We start from the raw sequence: 17,048 nt of genomic DNA, 5'->3' as shown, positions 1-17,048 counted from the left end.
GCTGCGCGGGGCGCTGATCAGAAACAAGCCTGTGCGCGCCCGCCCTTCAGCTTCGCCCCAACGGGGGGGAAATCCTGCCCCAGGATGTGCAGTAGGTTTGCCTTCTATCCAGTATGGACCAGACCCTTCAAAGTTTGTCTACAAATTCCTAAAATGCAAGTTGCACGTCTAAAGGCATATTTTAAAAAACAAAGTTAATTTTCTCCCCTGACCGCTGTGTTTCATTATGTGGGACCATTAATCGTTAAGGGATGCAATGAACTTGCATCAACAGCCAATCAAATATCAGAATTTAAACCACAAACTCAGACTTTCCCTGCCATTATTCTGATCAGTTTTGACTGGGTGGAAGGTGGTGGCCCCAGATGTTCTAGGAAGTATTAACTACTCTTTATCCTGCACATGACATCCCAACTCTCCCTCACCAGCACCTCTAACTGGAAGAAGAATTCAAAATATTGAACAGTCTGCAGTGCCAATACAATGCATAGTTTCTAGCAGTCAGTGACAGTTCCTAAGTTTATTCAACTCACAAGTAGGAATATTTAGTCATCTTTCAGAAATCAAATTAACATCACTCAAAGATTGAATTATGTATTCCATCATATCTCTCTTTTGGTACTGAGCTGTGAAATTAGTTCTATAATATAGAGTTTTGTGTTTTCATTTTTGCCTCCCTACACTTTGTGTGACAGTAACCTGTAACTATGGAAATGGGGGCTGTCAGCATACCTGTGACGACGCGGACAATGGACCTGTGTGTGGCTGTCACCAGAAATACGCTCTGCATTCAGATGGGAAAACATGTATAGGTAAGTGAAGACCTATTATGTGTTCTAAAGCTCTGACTGATGAACAAGTTGCTACAGTATGTGAGCTGTGCAAAAACCTGGCCTGCTAATTAAATGCTGTAGAAGCGCAGTCTCTTATAGTTTGTGTTACCAACTGCATGAATGAATGTAACAAGTAACGGAATTTTGCTGCTACATTTCATGGTTATCACCCATTAAACTGTTTTGCTGAGGCTGCAACTGGATGCCCGATAATCCTCCCACTCCTCAACTGGCTCTCATGTTAGAACTGCTTCATATTGTGAAATATGACAATTAAAGTTCTAGGATCATTCCACATTACACCACAATTATTTGAAAAATTCTCATTCATGCAATTTTAATGTATGAACTCTGAATTCAAAGTAAACTAACTTTAAGGCGCTTGAGTTTTTGTAAACTGAGGTTTCTAGTAATGTTAGAACATGGATCCCTCGCAAGCTGGCTGGTATGTTTGTATCTGACCATCCTTCATTTTTCTCACTGAAGTAAATTTTAACTGGGCAAGAGTTTAGCATTTAATTTGCACTCGCACATGAACTGACTCTGGGTACAGATCTAATGTGCAACACTTACCCCAGTACCTTGATTGATTGCAGTATGCTCTCTAAGTTTCCCTATGCTTTGAGCAGAATCACTGTGGGTACAAGTCAAAAGCTGTGCTATACTTGTATTGATATTCAGTGACTTGCAATCAATTGCCCCAAGTCCAAATTCCATAAGGGAAGGCATGATGGACTGGACAGCTGTGTAATAATATCATTTGAGTTTCCTGAAAATGAAAAGCTAGCCATGTTGCCCATTTTCATACAATACTCAATGTGAAAGCCATACAAGGCTGGTGAGTTATCACAGTACAACAGTTTAATGGCAACCCTTACCCTGAAGTAGGGCCAATAGGAAACTCACACCTACAGATTTTGAATGGCAAAAGGGAACTTTCATTGATCTGCTTCTGCATACTTGATAAGAAGTTCTAAAAGACTGAGGGAAAAAACTTGTCCAACTCAAGTCCTCCTTTGTTTATCATGAAATATTTGATGGAGAGCACTTTGTTCCAAAGACTTGATGGACAGAATATCTCCTTGGTACAGACTTGTGAAAAATATCTTCATTTCAATCTTAGTCATTTTGGCCCCTAGGATGTTTATGCCCTGCACCACCACCACCCAGCATTGATAAATATTTTGTTACTTTTTGGCAGGTGAGATTTCACTTGTACAAATGCTAGCTTCTAATATTATGACATCATGAATGAGGCCATTTTTTCCTATTCACAATGTGATAGCAGTGGAAATTGTTATGTCTCAGGGAAGTTCTGTACAAAGTCTTTGCTCTCAGTCTGCTTGTGCTCAATAGTTCTAAAGTGTAATTTATGAAATACAGCCATAAGCAATAGCTGTAAGCTACCACTACCATTTCAATGAACCCCTTTATTAGTTTAGCATTTCAGAACAGTCCAGTGTAACATGCTTCTTCTTGGGTGGGGTGGGGAGAGAAACACTCGAGGCTAGAAAATACTGTTGACCTGATTATAGCAGATAAATGCTTAAAACATTTGTATAAATTTTAAATGAGACATTCCCATATTTAAAATAGGAAGAGAATGTGATTGACCAGGATTTTATTCTCAGCAGAAAATTCACTGTTCACCTCACTGCCAACTGCCCACACTATTCATGGTCGTGTCAGTGAAGATTTTGGCATCTTTTCTGGCACTGTGCCCTGTATAGGGGATCTGTGGCATCCGTGAGCAAGATAACCAACATCAAGGTTCTTCAACCAATCAAATCATAGATATCTCTTTAAGACATGTGGAGTCCAAACAGGGAAATATAAGGCAGAAAATAAAAATTACATTTAAATGTTGTAGAGAAAACAAAATAAAGTTTGGGAAAGGCAAACAGAAGTGAGGGAGGGAGATGAAAAATAAAAATAAAAGCATATTTGCATTTTTAAAGCAATGACTTTAATTTTTGTCTGTTACATTGAGATCTCCACACTTATTACTTTTTCAGGGCCAGAGGGGTTTATGGGCTGTAATTATTACTTATTCCACCAGTAAAAATTCACTCACTCCTAAATGTACCAGCCTTAACCTTTTCTGCCATTTTTAGTCTGGAACTAATAGGTAAGTACCCCAGCTTCAGGCCATTACAATGATTTTAATGCTGAGTCTGTGAACAAGATCTGCAACTGCACACTTGGTAGAGCGCATCTCTGATGGCAATCTCTGGATTTTTGTGGTGTAGGTATATATAGACACAAACACATATATACTCACACAAATATATATGTGTGTGTATATACACACACACACACATATATAATATTATATATAATATATATATATACATATACATGTACATTATATATGTACATATATACATATATATGCAAACACACACACACACGTCAGAAGTTGCTGCCTGATTTGACATGCAATATTACTGATGCCTCACCATTATTACAGTCCATTTATTGAAAATAGTAATCTCAAATCTTAGTTGTCTAGAAAATATAAGTGTTGCATCAGTAAATTAAGCATTATAGTTACACATACCTGTGTTTACAAACCTACCAAACTGTCTTGCAAGATTATTTATGAGGAAACCATGGTAATTTTAACATAAGTTTGTTATTTTACAAATAAGCCAATGCATTTTTAAATTTCAATTGGATAATTAATCAATGATATTTAATACCAGCTAAAGAGGCTTACAGCTTAAAGAACCCTTGAGACATTTACAAGAACTGTTGTCATTGTGATGTGTGATTTTCAAATTTTTAAATGCATGACAAAATATCTCTGTCATCATTTATTTTGATGTTCAGTTGATTTGAAAGTAGTTGATTGAAATGTGTTGCTAAAAATAACCGGTTGCAGATTTTTATGTAAATATAATGCAACACAAGTAGGTTGATGCCATATTAACAAAGCATATAGATTTCTTATAATGAATAAACATTTTTCATTACAGATCTGATTTGACTTGATAACATTTGAAAGTAAGCTAGAGACAAAACCATTAAAATGTCCACATCTCTTCTAGAATCTCTGAATAGCGTTCATGTCTCAGCACTTAATAAATGGTCTGCCTATTATTGTTGCCATCAATAACTGAAGTTCTGTGGAGATAATATTCTGATTTGAGACAGTTCACAGTGAAATGTAGATCAGGAAAACCAATCAATCCATCTAACTCGATCTTTTGCTGAAACCTACTGACCCTCATCATAGCACCTTTTGAATGAATCCAGAGTTCTTACCTCCATTATCCTATCTGAAGAACCATTCCAAGTCTTAAAGACTTTATGTTTAAGTTACTATTCATAGGGTTTCTACAGCATCAGATTGTCATGTGCTTCCAGTTCCTCTCAGATGCAGTTAGTAATATTTTCTGTTATTTATGATTATTGGGTCATCAAAATTGCAAGCTACAAAAACAAAACCAAAGTTACTTGGACCCAAAAGTACATAGGACATTTTTCACACAAGGCAGCCAGTTAAACTGAATGTTCTTAATTGCTGGATTAAGCATGGTCTCAGGATGGCAGTGTGGTGGGTTCGGGTGATGGCATTCTGGGTAGTGTTATGCGGGGAGCTGGGAGGTGGGTTGGTGGAAAATTTTAATGAAAAAGAATTGTAAATTTGTATCTACAATCCCTTTTGCAAGGTAAGATCATTTCCTGCTTTATACTGAATTCTATTAACATTATTCTATGTGCCATACTATGTCTAACATGTTAACCATATGCCACCAATGCAAAGAATGCTTTGGTTTGCGCTCTAAGAATGTTAAGGCTCTGATTTACAGGTATGGCAGATTTAACCAGTTTTTGCTATTATACCCTTTGCTCATTATAAAATTCTTAGTTCTGCTGATATCCTGGATTCTAAGATTTTAATGTTACATTTTCTGATGTGTATTTTGTAACATTAACCATTGCATGCACCTCATAACAAGCAACAAGCTCAACTCCTAAGGAACAAGTTTCAGTAACAGTGGAGTGTATCACCTCCATGATTATTGCTCAGTCAAGACTGCCTGCTATGCAATTTGTTTACCTGCACTTAGAACCCAACTAAGGCATGTTCTTTTAGAGGAAATTTTATGGTCATCAAACTAAACACAGTACATTGAAATTCAGCAAAGGTAAGTTTTATTTCATTGTGTCTATTTAATAGAAGATATATGTCATCTGTCTAGCTTAGCTGCTTGTATCTAATTGGCCTAAGGACATCATTTGGAGCTTTGCTGTGCATCATAACGGGAGTATATTAGGCATGTCATTGATGAGGTGCTTTTTATTTTTTCTAATGACATTATTGTGTCCGCTTGCAATATTTTTATGTTCAGGATGTTAATTTTTAAACAAGTTTTTGTTTCATGGAGAAAAGAAGAATGTTGTATTTTAATCAGATGCTGATAAAATACAACATATTTTGTGTGTTGACCTATCCTAATCCACTTTGTTCTTCACAAAAGCTTGAAAATTCCTATGTATGTCCTAAGATAATACTGAAGTCAGCTAATGTTGACAGCCTTGGAGATTACTGTTTCTTGGTCATATGATCCATGTTACTTTAACTGCCTGTGCCAACTTCTCTATATTTAGTTCCTCCTTTAGGAAAACCTTTATTTCCTCTGCTTTCTGGTGATGGTTCCTGATTGCCTGTCTTGTCTAAGCATTGTTGATTTTGATATATAAGTGACTCTTTTAAACAAAAAAAAACTCTTTACTTTAAAGAAAAGAAACACAAAATAAAGCCTCTATTGCAGCCTGATCCCACGGAGAAACTGGTTTCTATATATATTAAACAAAATATCTTAATCTTGTTTAACCATGTAGTGGTGCCACTGAAACATTTTTCCTAATTCAACCAATTCATTATTGCTTGCCATCTGAAGTGATGTAGAACTATGACATCACTGAAAGATTGCAAATGCTCTGAAAAGTCACCCTTAAAACTGCAGCCTTCTGATTTTTAAAATAAAACCTAGCCTATTTATTATTTGCTTTTCTTCTGTTCTGATTGCATTTGCTGCATGTGTAAGTACTAGAACCTTTTGTTACAATTTCTTATGATTCTCTTATTTATTGCATCATCATTCATACAACCCTACTTAAGCTGTCAGTTCCTCCACTGAATGACTTGGAGGAAAGCTGTTTTAACTTCTTCACCTCTTCCTCCTCTTCTGCCTTTCAATTATTCTGTTTCATTTTTGCTAATGTGATTAACAAATCTAATCCAATTCTAATTTATATTCTAATGTTGCGTATCAATTTCTCTCTCTCTCCCTCTCTCTCTCTCTAAGCCCCTTGCACATGAACAAGACACTAACCTTAATGGCTGTGTTGCTAACATTTTCATGTACTGACACCTATTGACTGCTCGTCAATTCTTGCCGAGGCCGATCCTTGGAGCATTGTTTCTAGTCCTGACTGTTTAGCCAGTTGTGATGTGTTCCATAGACAAGCAGGCAACCAGCACTGCCCCGATTTATGTTTCCTGTTTGCATGCAGACTGGATCCCCCCACCCCAGACACACACTTTTTCCACTTTTGTTATTGTGGAAGATTATTATCTTCCCATGTCCATCCATCACCGGGTCCTTACATTCTGTGTCTCTCTGTAAGACTCTCTTGATGACCAATATTAGTCTTCAAAAACCATGAACTCTTTTATCTCCATTTTCTCATATCCTTGCATTGGTATCGCTAATGTTATCTTTTCTTCTTTTCATTCATTTCCTATTTTCTATGTTATCATTTCAAATCTTGTTATAATGCTTAGTTTCTGTACAGTTTTCTGGAAAAGAATCTTGTAGTTTTCTTTTGCAGTAGTTTTAAGAATCTATCTTTTCCCCCTTCTTCTTTTAGATTTTCATCAGACTCCAAGCAGGATTAACACTCTAACAAGGATTTAGTGCTTCATGGCTTACTTCTTGATTTTTTTTTTTGTTTGGTTAGTCAATGCCAAGCAGCTGTCATAGGCGGCAGAAAGATTGGGCTTCTGGTTAATCGACTGCTCCATGTTTGTCCCCTTACTTGTGTTTTAGAGAAGGATGAGGCTGCAATTGAGAGCTCTGAGTACAATGCCACGTCAGTAGCTGATGTGGACAAGCGGGTGAAACGGCGGCTGCACATGGGTAAACCTTTTCTTCCACTTCCTTTGTTGTGCTAACGCTTGTGTCTGTTTTTTTTTATATATTTCATCTTTGTGGTAAGGTCACAAATTAAAAGGTTTCTCATCTCCACCCTACTTACCAAATGTGAGTTGCTTATTTATTTTCCTGTTTCCTGTTATGCCACCACCCCCCACCAAAAAGATGCTAATTACTGGGCTTTTAAGCAATTCCACCTAATAACTGTTATTTCCCCTTCAAAATCCACCCAAACACAAAATGGAAAATTATATCAAAAAGGAGTGGGTAATTGGAAAGTTTTGAACACTGTGTCATAGTCTATACTTTGGATGCTGATAAGGTAATGGCCCTAAATTTTATTTTCAGTATTTTTTAACGGGATGAAAAATTAGCATAATTTGTGGCCTCTTTTCCTAAAATCACAATTTCACATATCTGTTGTACTTGAAACACTCCGTTGTATTGAACTGAGCCTCAAAGCTTATTGATACATCTGCTTGACTGACAGAAGGACATAGCCAGTAAGAGTCAAGTAGACGATGACTGTAGTATTATCATTGTCATTTTAAGCAATTAACTTCTTTGCCCAAATTTATAAAGTAAAGCAACGAGGTTTATCATGCAGCGCTCTATGATGATGCCTTTTTTCCATGGACCATTTGTAAATTTTATCATGTCCATCACCTGTCAATCAAGTAGTTATTTTTATTTTGCACCACCTGCAATATGTAATTCCCAGAATTACCAGTAGCCATAACCTAAGGTTTAATATTTGGAACTTTGTGTGATCAAATATTCACAAGCCACAACAAATAAAGTCTTTGCATGAAGCTATATTCTTCCTCGGCTCTTCTGCTAGCATGGATGCATTGTAATCGTCACAGTGTGAAATTCAAAGAAGTAATCACGAGTTAACTTGCAGCATTCTCCATTATACTATAAATGAAAAACAATTGTGATATCACTCCCAAGTATTGGTTTCATGCTTTGGTACTTAGTGTTTATGTGAAAAACAATAGGTTTAAATAATTGGGATGCATTTGTTTCAGCTGCGAAGCTGCTGCAGTAGCTCGTGGCCATTTTAAACCTGAAGTGTTCTTGGGAGTTGAAACTTCTGTGGACAATGTTAAAGGTAATATCCTTGATCTGCAAACTGGGCTGCTAGCACACAAAAATGTATCTTGAATTTTTACAATAACCTTATTTTTTTGCTTTTTGTTTGGCCCTGGTATTTTGATAAGAGAATTAATTAAACTTTCCATCATTTCACTATCCTGGTAATGGTGAAATCTCTGCTCTGCATAGTTTTGACATAATGAAATGTCAGCAAGGATCTGACCTCTGCATTCCCTTGTGATTATGATGTCTGTTCTTTGCAAACAAAAATTAAGCAGCCTGCAACCTGAGAAATAATTTTATTGAATCACTTCCAAATTTCAGACGTTATCTTTTAAAATATTTCCTTGTATATTTTCCCTGCAGTTGAAGGAACTCTGCCCTGTATCTTGCCTTGTTTACTGCATTCCAAACCGCTGCAGTACTGAACTGGGGAGCAGCAAAGTGGCAGGTTTTGCATATGCCTTTTACTGTTCTCTGTGGAATTGAAATAACAAGGGTTTTTTTTTGTTATCCAGAGTGTGGTGAAAACCAAGTGCAGAAGAATCGTAAGCGACAGCAGCCATTCTTTCCCAAACAATGTGATTTCTACTTTTCGCCTTCCTAATTGATATACTCTTTGCTTTCAAATAGCTTATGCTTGCAAAATGAGGCATCTCCATATGCAGGGAAGAAAAAAGCATCATTAAGTCTTTTTTAAAACTGGCAAGTTGAAGCAAATATCTCAAGGGTAGATCTTCACTGTAGGTTTTCTAAGGTAGCTAATGATATTTTCTCTCAAGGAGGAATATTTATTTAGCCTGTACAGATTCAGCATACAATATCAGCTGAAAAAGAATGAGGGCATGTAGACTGAGAGCTGTACCTCCTGCAGTAGTTTCTACATTTAGGTTTCGGACTCTGAAAAGGCTGAATAAATGTCCATTCAGTCACAACCAGGCAGTCCATTTGCGCACTCATTTTTAAGTTTTTCAACTTAAGGGTAGAATCTGGTACATTTATATTTTCCTTTTTAAGTTACAGGGTGGAGTTGCCTCAGATTTGCGCAAAGTCCGGTAGCGGCCAGGAATGGTGATGGCGGCTTTTCGCACTGTATTGTCACATTCCCAGCACTTCCCACCCCATTAATTATGCATTCCTGGGATACATTCCAGATTGCTGGCAGGGTGACCTCTGATTCGCCCACCTCACTATCACATCCCTGCGTGGAGCTAGCACTCTCTAAGGAATCGGAAGCTGCCTCAAAGTCATGGCTGCCAAAGGGAGGAAACATGCTGCCCCCAAAGTTAGGAACACCTTCCTCAGGCCTCTCCTGGATGTCTACCCCGGCTTTGGGTGAATACCAGCAAGCAAGGTCACCAATCCAGTGTGGGAGGCGGTGGCGCTGACCACTGCTGCCAACGCCATGCAAAAGAGATCAGCCACCCAATGCCAAAAGAGGATGAATGATCTCTCCATTCCGCCAGGGTAAGTAACTCTTCTCAATACTCTCCGCTCACAACCCATCAGGCACCTACAGGGAACTCTTCACTACCAGTTCAAGGGCCATCACCATTCACTCTCTCTCACATACCTTCATCTGCCCTGAGGATCATGTCCTGATCCCAACCATGACACCACTCACCACCCACATATGCCAGGCATCAATTTGATCTGGCCTGGCAGGCATCCTGCTTACACTCCTTCCATCTGTCTTCGTGCAGGAAAAGCTGGCACACAACAAATGGGAGAGGTCACAGATTGGTGGAGGAATGCCTGAAACCAAGGTCCTCAGTGTTTGAAACAGCGTCATCCAGCTGGCCAGCTACAATCTGGACCATTCCTGTGCAGACAGTGAGGTCAGCGGTGATGTACCAAGTGAGGAACCAGCAATGCAACATCCATAAGACAATCATGTTGTGAGTGAGTTCCCTTGTTCTGCAGTCTCCTGCCACGTACTAATTATCTCTCCTTGTTTCCGCCAGCACATCTGGAAAGCAGCAGAGGGGGGTCCTCAACTCAAGCCTTGAAGACACTTCAGAAGAAGAATCTGTTGACGCTCTAATTGAAGTCCTATCACAGCGCTCACCCTCATCCTCCACCAGCACAGAGACACACACCTCGGTGGAACCTGGTTCTGAAGTAGCCTTGGGGTTACAATCTGCTGAGCACATCACACCATCTGAACCACAGCAGGCAGAGGCAGGAACTTCCCGGGCTTCCAACACTTGAAGGACTGCTGGAGGCCAGAAATCAGCTGGGTCTGAGTCAGATGACGAGCCTCTGGATTCGGTCATACCTCAGTTGCTGGAGCTGCAAAGGCAAACTCGGGAACACCAGGAAGGGATGTCTGCTGCACTCCTCAGATTGCAAGGCATGATGGAGGAGTCCGTCCGTTTTCAGTCTGAGATGATAGCGCCGGCATGTCAATGCACCGAGGTCAACACTGGCAGGATGGCAACCACCATGGAGACCTTGGTTCAGGACGTCACTCCTGCACTGCTGTGCAGGTTGAACTCCATCGCTGACATCATAGTTGGCCTCCAACACTGTGTATGTGAGGGGGGTGCAGGGCAGCTCAATCTCACTCCAGCTACCCCTTCTCCTCAAGGAGTCAGCCAGGTGTCCCTGGGCACCCATAAGGAGGAGGATCAGCAGGTGAACATCCCGGGACCATCCACCCAGGTGACTCCAGGGGTGTCTGGCATCCAAATCCCATCTCCCTGTGACTCCAGCTCCAGTTTCACAGGCTGAGGAGGATGCCACTGCCACATAGCAGGACCCTAAAAGCAGACCGGGGCCCTCCAGGTCTTGGCCATCCAGTGGACGCCCACCAAGGTAACCACAGGCAGGATGTAGCGGTCAGCAAGCTTCCTCCACCTCCACTGTGGATATCCAGGGAGCACCAAGACATAGAGACAGGGCTAGGAAGGTTACGAAGGTGTAGCTGCACAGCCTGGGCACAGGTATTAATCGTTTGTACTTAATGCTCACTATTGTAAATAAACTCCCAAGAATATCTCCTTGCCCATGGCTCATTGTCATAATGAGCAGTGCTTGTATCACTCAAATGTGAAACCTTGGTTACTGCCCAAGAAAAAGGCAGGTGTCTCCATCCAGAGCCTCTTCCTTGTGCTTTGTGCAACCTTCATACCAAAGTGATGGCCTGCCTCACACTCCCTGGACAGATTAGTGATGCCTGAACCTCGACAATGCTGGTCATTGCTGCCAGAATGTCGTGGGCAGACTTCACAGAGTTCCGTCATTCTCTCTGTATGCTCTCAGCACCTTTGAAGCGGGGCTGGCCCTCATCCCCTCAGCATTCAGTGACTGGTGATGCTGTGCTCCTGAAGGGGTCAGATGCTAAAGGCTGATAAAGGATCAGGTGCATTTAAAGTTTCACGGCTGCATCTCCATGGTATGACTTTGATCACAGAGTGTAAGTGAGCTGCCCTCAACCAGACAGGAGTCAAACATTCACAGTGGCAACGTGAAGATCTATGGAGTGTCCTCACTGCATGTCATCATCATCCTCCTGAAACTGAGCAACTACTGGGGCCTCTGCTGCGTCTCCATGACATGAGCCTGAGCACTGAGGGTATTTGCGCTGCCATCAGCCACACAAGAGTCAAACATTCACAGATGCAAGCTAAGGATATCAGGACTGTCCTCGCTGCATCTTGTCATCATTCTTCACAAATTTCATGGGTATGAGGGCCTTCTGAGCATGCCTTCCTTGCCTGGCCAGTGCAATGGCCTTATCACTGGCATCCTCGCCTTTGACATCATCATCATCCCTTTCAATGGCCTCCTCATTGGAGGATACATGCAACTCCTCCATCTTCTCCTCAGCCAGGTCCTCCCCCAGTTGCAGCACCGGGTTGTGGAACAGGCAGCAAGCGATGATGATGCACGACACACTCGGTGTCTCAGTGGACTGTATTGCAGTGCTCCACCAGACTTGTTGCGGCACCGGAACCTTATTTTCAAAATGTCTATCATTTGTTCCACCAAAGTCCAAGTTGCAGCATGAGCCTTGTCATATTGTCGCTTTGCTGCAGTCTGAGGCTGCTGCACGGATGTCATCAGCCACAGCCTCTGTAGGCAGCCCTCTTTCCTGAGGAGCCAGCCCTGAACTGGACTCTGGAAGATGTCAGGGATTCGAGACCAGCTAAGGAAGTAGGAGTTGTGGATGGCCCCTGGGAATTGTGCACAGACCTGTAGGATGTGTTTGTGGCGGTTGCACACCAGCTGAACATTTATCAAGTGGAAGCCCTTATGGTTGACATAGTTGACTGCTTGTTGCCTTGGAGATCACGCACTTGTGTGAGTGCAGCTGGTGGCACCCTGCACCTGTGGAAAACTTGAGATTTGCACAAATCCCAGTGCTCTTGCTTCCTGGCTTTCCCGATCCCAGGTGAAATGCACAAAGTTGTGTGCCTGTGCGAAGATGGTGTCCGTGACCTCCTGGATACACTTGTATATGGAGGCTTGCAAGTTCCCACACGGGTCACCAGTGGAGCCTTGGAGGGAGCCACTGGCTTAAAAATTGAGCGCTGTGGTCACATTCGCAACCACTGGCAGTGGATGCCCTCCATGTCCCCATGATGCCAAATCCTGCAGCAGCGGGCATATGTGACCCTAAGCATGCGCAGTCTTCAGCAACATTGGTTCTCAGTCACCTGAAGAAATGACTTGCGCCACCCATAGACCCTGGGTCTAGTGAGGCACCTAGAGTGACAGCTCACTGTGGATCTTCAGCTGCATGCGCAGCAGGTTCTGCCACCCCCTTCATCTTGAGGGAGGTGCTCCTCCCTTTGCCAAGCCAATCACCTCAGCTGCTCTCTTCTTCTTCTCTGGTTTCTTTACGCCATGAGGCATACCACTAAATCACCAGACTCCATGATCCTGGTGTTCTCTCCTGCACGATTAAAGAGAGAGACGTGTGGTATAGGTTTACTAAAAATCTCTCTGTTCTGAAGCCCCTTCATGCATGCAGGAGAGTGCTGGCCACCACTTGGGTGGCCTGTGTAGTGCGCTCATTGGCTACCTGAAACCCCACCCACTTCCATCCCAATCCAACTGACCGATTGGCGGCAGCTTTGCCGATTGGACTGCATGCTGTGCTCTCAGCTCAGGTGCAGCCGGCATTCTCCTAACCTGCACTGCAAGGCTGCACTGTTAGCTTGAACCATGATGGATACTGGTCCACACCTTAAAGACATTGCAAGGGGCTGTGGGCATCTCCACCAGTGACTGCGCCGTGGCCACCTTACGCAAGGGGATTGTACAACTTGCCCGGTTGGCCAATTGCTCTGCTGCCCCCTAAAACACGCATTAATTTGCGGCCTGCGCCAGAGGGGTGAAAAGTTCTGGAAAATTTGGTGGCACTTTCATGCTCTTGCGTTGCTTGAGTGGGCAGAAAAACTTTAGAGGCCCGACTCCAAGCTTGTCAACGGAGCTGCAGCTGAACGGTCTCAGCTATGCTCACTTTTGGCAAGCTTTTCCAAGTGCGTGGCTGCTTCTTCACCGCCCCACCCCAACCCCCACCCCCACAAGTATTTCTATCAGTCTGTGCTGCCTTAATTCCCAGCCCCCAACCCCCCCCACCACACCCCCCACTCCCGGCCTGAGCCGTACTTGGGCCCTTGCCTTGGCACCGCACTAAAAGCTAGCTGGGACAAAGTGACTTGCCTGTGTCCCCCACGAATGCACGGCGCCACTTTTTTGATTCCCTATGGGTCACGAGTTCCCCTCAAAGTTCTGGTTGCCAGGTGCATTTTAAAGGCAGTTGTGAAGTACGCTGTTCTGAGGTCACACCGACGTGAGTGGTAAATTTGATGTGAGGGAATGATTCCAGTGAGCCACACTTATAATTAGGTGCAAATGTATTAAAATTACTTTCCCGACGTGCGGCCACTGGAAATGTGGTCCACCATTGACTGATGGAGCGGACAATTGCGAACTGGTTTCATGACAGCATAAAGCAGAGTTTTGGTTTTCTCACCATATTGTTCCCCTGCCCACCATGACGCCCGACTCCCAACGCCAACAGTCCTAGAAAATTCCAGCCAAAATGCTATTGTAAAATTATTGACCAAATTAGTTTCCCAGAACTGTAACTGCGTGTTCCTTGTGCGAAGACATAAATAGGGCATCAAACACACTTTCCCTGTCACTGTATGGTGAGTCAGCTTTTAAAAAAAAAAATACTTGATTATCCAGTTAGTCCTGGGAAATTTCAATGACGCAGCTTGTAGTGAGACCAGTTCCCTTTAATTATGATCTCCCACTCATTCGAAACTCTCTCCTCGGAGAAACATTTGAAGTGGACAAAACCCAGATGCCTCTTTTTCTTGTGATTCAGCAACAGACTGTACAGTTTGTCAAATTGATTAATGTACCTTGGCCCCCATTCAACAAATTAGTTTTGAGGTCTTCACTATTTCTTAAGATAAAGCTTTTGACACCAAACGTGTCTTCTGTTTTTAATTTTCCAATGCTATTGAAATAAAGAGCCTTTGGCATTCTGCCAGAGCTACTATTTAGTTAAGGTTAATTTATGTGGTTTCCATAGTTATTATTTGAAAATAGTGAGAAATGATTTAAATTCACCGTTCAAGTCTTGTTGCCCTCTTGAGAATCATCACTTTAATTTCAGAGTGCTGACATTAAGAGTGGTTTCTATTTTGTGGTCATAGCAGCCACTGCTGCTTTGTTAAATGCCTGACATTATCTGGATGTCTGTAATATCATTAAAAAAAGATAGAACACATCTTTGTAATTTTAAAATTTGTGCTGTGACAGATTTTTTAGAAATTGTGTAGCAGAGTGCTTTTGAGTACTTTCCTTTCACCTATGGAACCAAGTCATTACTTGAGGCTGGCTAGCGGGATAAAGGTTTTTTTTTCCCCTTGGCCTTCACAGGTCACTCAAGAAATGAGTTATGTCTTGGATTCAACACTAATTGGTAATAAAACATCAGTCTCATACTGAGAGAGATCCTGAGTGTAGAAAGAATAAAAGTACCATGTTGATTTGAGTCCACAGTCCGTGTTAGCACACGTCGTAATGGAACCCCACATTGTATCTGCTTCAAGCCATTATTTGACCCAAGAAGGCTCAAAATTCTTAATGGGGTCAACATGAAAAAGAATTGCTTACAACTCTTAACTTGACGAAACATCAAATATATAAAACGTCATTTATAGTTGATGGTTGTGCATAAAGAATTGGAAGAAGAAAGTGTGTCTTTAACTGTGTTCTCAAGAATACTGGAGAAGAAATGTTCATTTTGCAATGCCTCAGTTGCTTAATTTATTCAATTATCTCCTAGAGTCTGCTGTCCTGGGGATCAGTGGGTGAGTTGAGCTACAGTCAAGTAACGGGGACGGTCATGAAATGGGCACAGAATATATTGCCATCTTGCCATCTCCGATGATGACAACATTTATGTTAACTTAGATCCCTCCCTTGATTCAATGCTTGTCCTAGCGCTAGAAAGCAAACTGGATCAGACTTACACATCAGGTGGGGCGTTGTCCCAGTCTGCAGGTGAGCCCATTCATACACAAGCCACTGGAGCTTGTGGACCATGAGAATCTCTCTCGTGAGCCTCCTCCCATGTTGCAACCACTGAAGGAGTAGAATAGCACTTCAGATTCTTGCCTGGGGCTCACAGCTGCATGTGAAATATTTATTAAGCCTGCTGTTTGAAATCCTTATGTGCATACTGTTGTTGTAGTTGGTGTGGCAAGGTTAAGTGAGGTGAATATGAATTTTGGTTTTTGGGCAGATACTGTCAATTGTAGGAAACTTGGAGGTGCTGTTGTTCCAACAACATTTCTACTCAAGTCTTTTTAATTGAGGTGGTTACTGCTAAGTAACCTTGCTGAGTTGCTTCAGTGCATCCTATGGATTGCATAAACTGTAAACAGTTGTGTGGAGAGAGTTCTTTTGAATCTAGAAACTGGGCACTGATCAAATTAATTGATCTGTACTAGATGTTAATAGGCTTCTTAAGTGTTATTGCAGTTGCATTCATTCAAGTCAATGATAAATATTCCATCAAATTCCTCTTTTGAGCCTTGTAGTTGATGGTGAGCATTTGAAGGGTCAGAATATGTGCCACACGTCACAAGATAGCCAGCCTCTGCCCTGCCCTTGTAGCCATTGTGTTGATGAATGATAACTCTCCAAAGCACTGATGGTGGGGAACTCGGCAATGTTGGCGCTACCGAAGGCAAGAGCAGATGGCTGGGCTTTCTCTTGCACAATTTGCACAATTTCAAATAGAGAAGTGTGTAATATCACTCTTTGCTTAGATTATAGCACACACATTTTCACACAATTGGATGCCATCAGGACTTCTAGGCTTTGATACAAACAATTGTACTGTGTGCTCTTTCAATTACATAATTTTATGTTGGCTCTTTTAGCTTTCCCTTGATTTTCTTTTTGGGAATGGCATTTATCATGTTATTGTGTAACAAACTGCATAGATTTATATGTGTGTAGTTCCACTTCAACAAACTTTAGCTTACGTTGCTTTTTGAAGGATTTTTATTCCATTACTTATGCTTAGCAACCGTAATTCTTGTGCCAACTAGGCTTAAAAGAAATTCATCATTACCCATCATAAAACACACAGCAGCCCTTATTATTCTTGTGAACTTACTGAGATTTAACAGAGAAGTGTTAGAACCATCATCCCTGAAATGTTTTGTGGTCTCAGCTTTGAACCTGCATTTTGCTTAATTTCTGTGAACTTGCTCTCAACCATAAGGTTTCTTGAGCATCCCCAGAATGGTTCATCTCCAGTGTTGTTGCATCATTACTTTAGGTGAAATTCACTGTTTGCTCTTGTTTTCTTCATTAACAGAAGCAGACATGTGTCCTCTTATTAACTACCATCAACTTTGTTCTTCAAGCTGCTTACAATTTAGCATGTTTTTTTTTTCCATTTGGTTCA

At 41.7% G+C, this 17,048-nt stretch overlaps 1 protein-coding gene across 2 annotated transcripts in view; it reads left to right on the top strand.

Annotated features, from left to right (window-relative positions):
* Positions 1 to 17,048, top strand: part of scube1 (signal peptide, CUB domain, EGF-like 1) — a 386,703-nt gene that overhangs the window by 208,180 nt on the left and 161,475 nt on the right. The window contains exons 6-7 of one of the 2 annotated variants that reach the window (XM_041216270.1): positions 696 to 812; positions 6,896 to 6,985. In XM_041216270.1, the coding sequence (XP_041072204.1) occupies positions 696 to 812; positions 6,896 to 6,985 (207 nt within the window). The remainder of the gene's footprint in view (positions 1 to 695; positions 813 to 6,895; positions 6,986 to 17,048) is intronic. The other variant, XM_041216271.1, reaches the window with a different exon arrangement.

The sequence above is a fragment of the Carcharodon carcharias genome, chromosome 21 (genome assembly GCF_017639515.1).
Source record: "Carcharodon carcharias isolate sCarCar2 chromosome 21, sCarCar2.pri, whole genome shotgun sequence".
Lineage (NCBI taxonomy): Eukaryota > Metazoa > Chordata > Chondrichthyes > Lamniformes > Lamnidae > Carcharodon > Carcharodon carcharias.
Note: the sequence above shows the minus strand (reverse complement) of the source record. Positions and strands in the feature narration are given on the sequence as shown.